General features: G+C 44.1%; 1 protein-coding gene across 1 annotated transcript in view; it reads right to left on the minus strand.

The window, feature by feature from the left end:
* Nucleotides 1–1,807: 1,807 nt before the first annotated feature.
* The window catches only part of LOC102502543 (prothymosin alpha), a 549-nt gene continuing 393 nt past the window's right edge, over nucleotides 1,808–1,963 (minus strand). The window contains exon 2 of the mRNA XM_006168702.2: nucleotides 1,808–1,834. Coding sequence (XP_006168764.1) covers nucleotides 1,808–1,834 — 27 coding nt within the window. The remainder of the gene's footprint in view (nucleotides 1,835–1,963) is intronic.

Below are 1,963 nucleotides of genomic sequence, written 5' to 3' on the forward strand. Positions count from 1 at the left end.
CACACACACGTGCCCGGCATGAGTTTTAAGCCATCTGGTCTGGGACTCGAACCGTGATTGACTACATGGCACTCCAGTGACATAGCTGTTATGCTAACTGCTGGTCCCAGAACTTGGATTTTTAGTCCTTTATAGCTATTCAACTTGTTTATTTTATAGTGGACAAATTGTAATAGGTGTACTTTCTGGGGAATTTTTTTGTTTTGTTTTTTTGCAATAGGGTGAATTATACTATTTCTTCTTAATGAACTTCCTTTCTGTCAGTACTGCGTCATCCAGGCACACTGAGTTTGGGTGTGTCTGCCGCTTTGCTTTGAAGGTGGTGGGAAGGTTTCAGTCCTCACATGTTAAAGGTTTCTTTTGTCTCTTAAGACCCTGAGGATCCTTCTCTCTTTTTTCTTTTTCCCTTCACCATTCAGTTACCATAGAGTAGTGCTTCATTCTTTTTCTGCTTGTCTCCCAGAGAAGTTAGGCACTTGAAATTCTTTCTGTCCTTGGGAAGTATTCCCTCCTTCCTGAATTGGGTTCTCACTGAGGCGATGAGGAGCTCTCACCTGAAGCCATGTTAGTGGCTTCAACAATACAAACTGCTCACCTTACAGTTCTCCAGACCTAGAGTCTAAAATGAGTGGGCAGGACTGTGTTCCTTCCGGAGTCTCCTATGGAGACCCAGTTCCTTGCCTTTGCAAGCTTCTAAACACCATTGACCTTCCTTGGAGAATACCCCAAATCCTCTGACTCTGACCTTGGCTTCCCTACTCATGTCTCTTTTGATTCTCAGTCTCTTGTCAACCTCCTTCACTTGCAAGGACCCCTGTGATTACCTTGAACCCTCTCTCTTTCACTTGCAAGGACTGCTGTGATTACCTTGAACCCTCCTGGACACACCTCCAAAACCTCCCCATCTTAAAGCCTTAGGCACATGTGCCAGGTCCTCGTTACCATGGAGGGTGGCATATTCACAGATTCTGTACGAACCTTCGACATAAGACAAACTTCCTAATGTCTTAGAGGATCAGAGCTGTCATCTGCACCACCCATTGCAGTATTTTCAAGTACAGGGTGGATTTCATATTTCTGGTGGCATCTCCAGTAACCTGTAGGCTTTAAGCTGGCTGCCCTGCTGTGGGTCTCCTGTGTGGTGGTGGGTGGCACCGGGGGACACACTGTGCACCAGGATCTGGTCATCTCTCTCTCTCTCGCTCTCTCTTTTTTTAGAACAACTCAGCAAAATAAAATTCCGGTTTATTGTTGGACAACATTGTTTCACACATACATCAAACAGACCAAAAAAATAAACAGCAACTTCATAGACAAAAAAAGGAAAAAAAGAAACCTTTTATCTTTGGCCTTTTTAACCATCTCATACAAACCAACTACTTACAGTACAGCTAAGTACATACACAAAAAAGTTACTGGAATGCTTGGAATAAGATTGTTTTTTTGTTGTTGTTTTTGCTTTTTTTTTTACAAGGTTTTTTTCTCCTTTGAGATTATAGTGAACATGGTCACACCACAAGTAAAGCCGAAGTAGGACAGAGGACGCTCCGAAGGCTGGTTTGGTCATCCGAGATCATTAAAAATGGCTGACCCCTAACAATATGTACAAAAATATAAAATGTAAATAAAAAATACAAACAAATTTTCCTTTTAAAAGTACTTTTAAGAAAAAAAGCAGAGCCTTGGAAGTTTTGGTTCTTTTTTCCTCCCCTGTTGCAAATTCGCTGTTGTGGTTTTGGCTGGGTGGTGGAGAGCATGTGTCATCTGCGGGTGGCACTGCTCGCGGTGGGCAGCCGGGAGGCCCTCTCTACTGGAAGGTGACCACGTTTAGATTCTGGGACGGGAAGTGGAGGGTGAATAGGTCACGGCGGCCTTTTCTTAAGTTTAACTTTTCCTGTTTTTGCTGTCTAGTCATCCTCTCCGGTCTTCTGCTTCTTGGCGGGCCCCTCGCCGGCCCGCGCCG

This window comes from Tupaia chinensis, unplaced genomic scaffold (genome assembly GCF_000334495.1).
Source record: "Tupaia chinensis unplaced genomic scaffold, TupChi_1.0 Scaffold145940_1, whole genome shotgun sequence".
Classification (NCBI taxonomy): domain Eukaryota; kingdom Metazoa; phylum Chordata; class Mammalia; order Scandentia; family Tupaiidae; genus Tupaia; species Tupaia belangeri.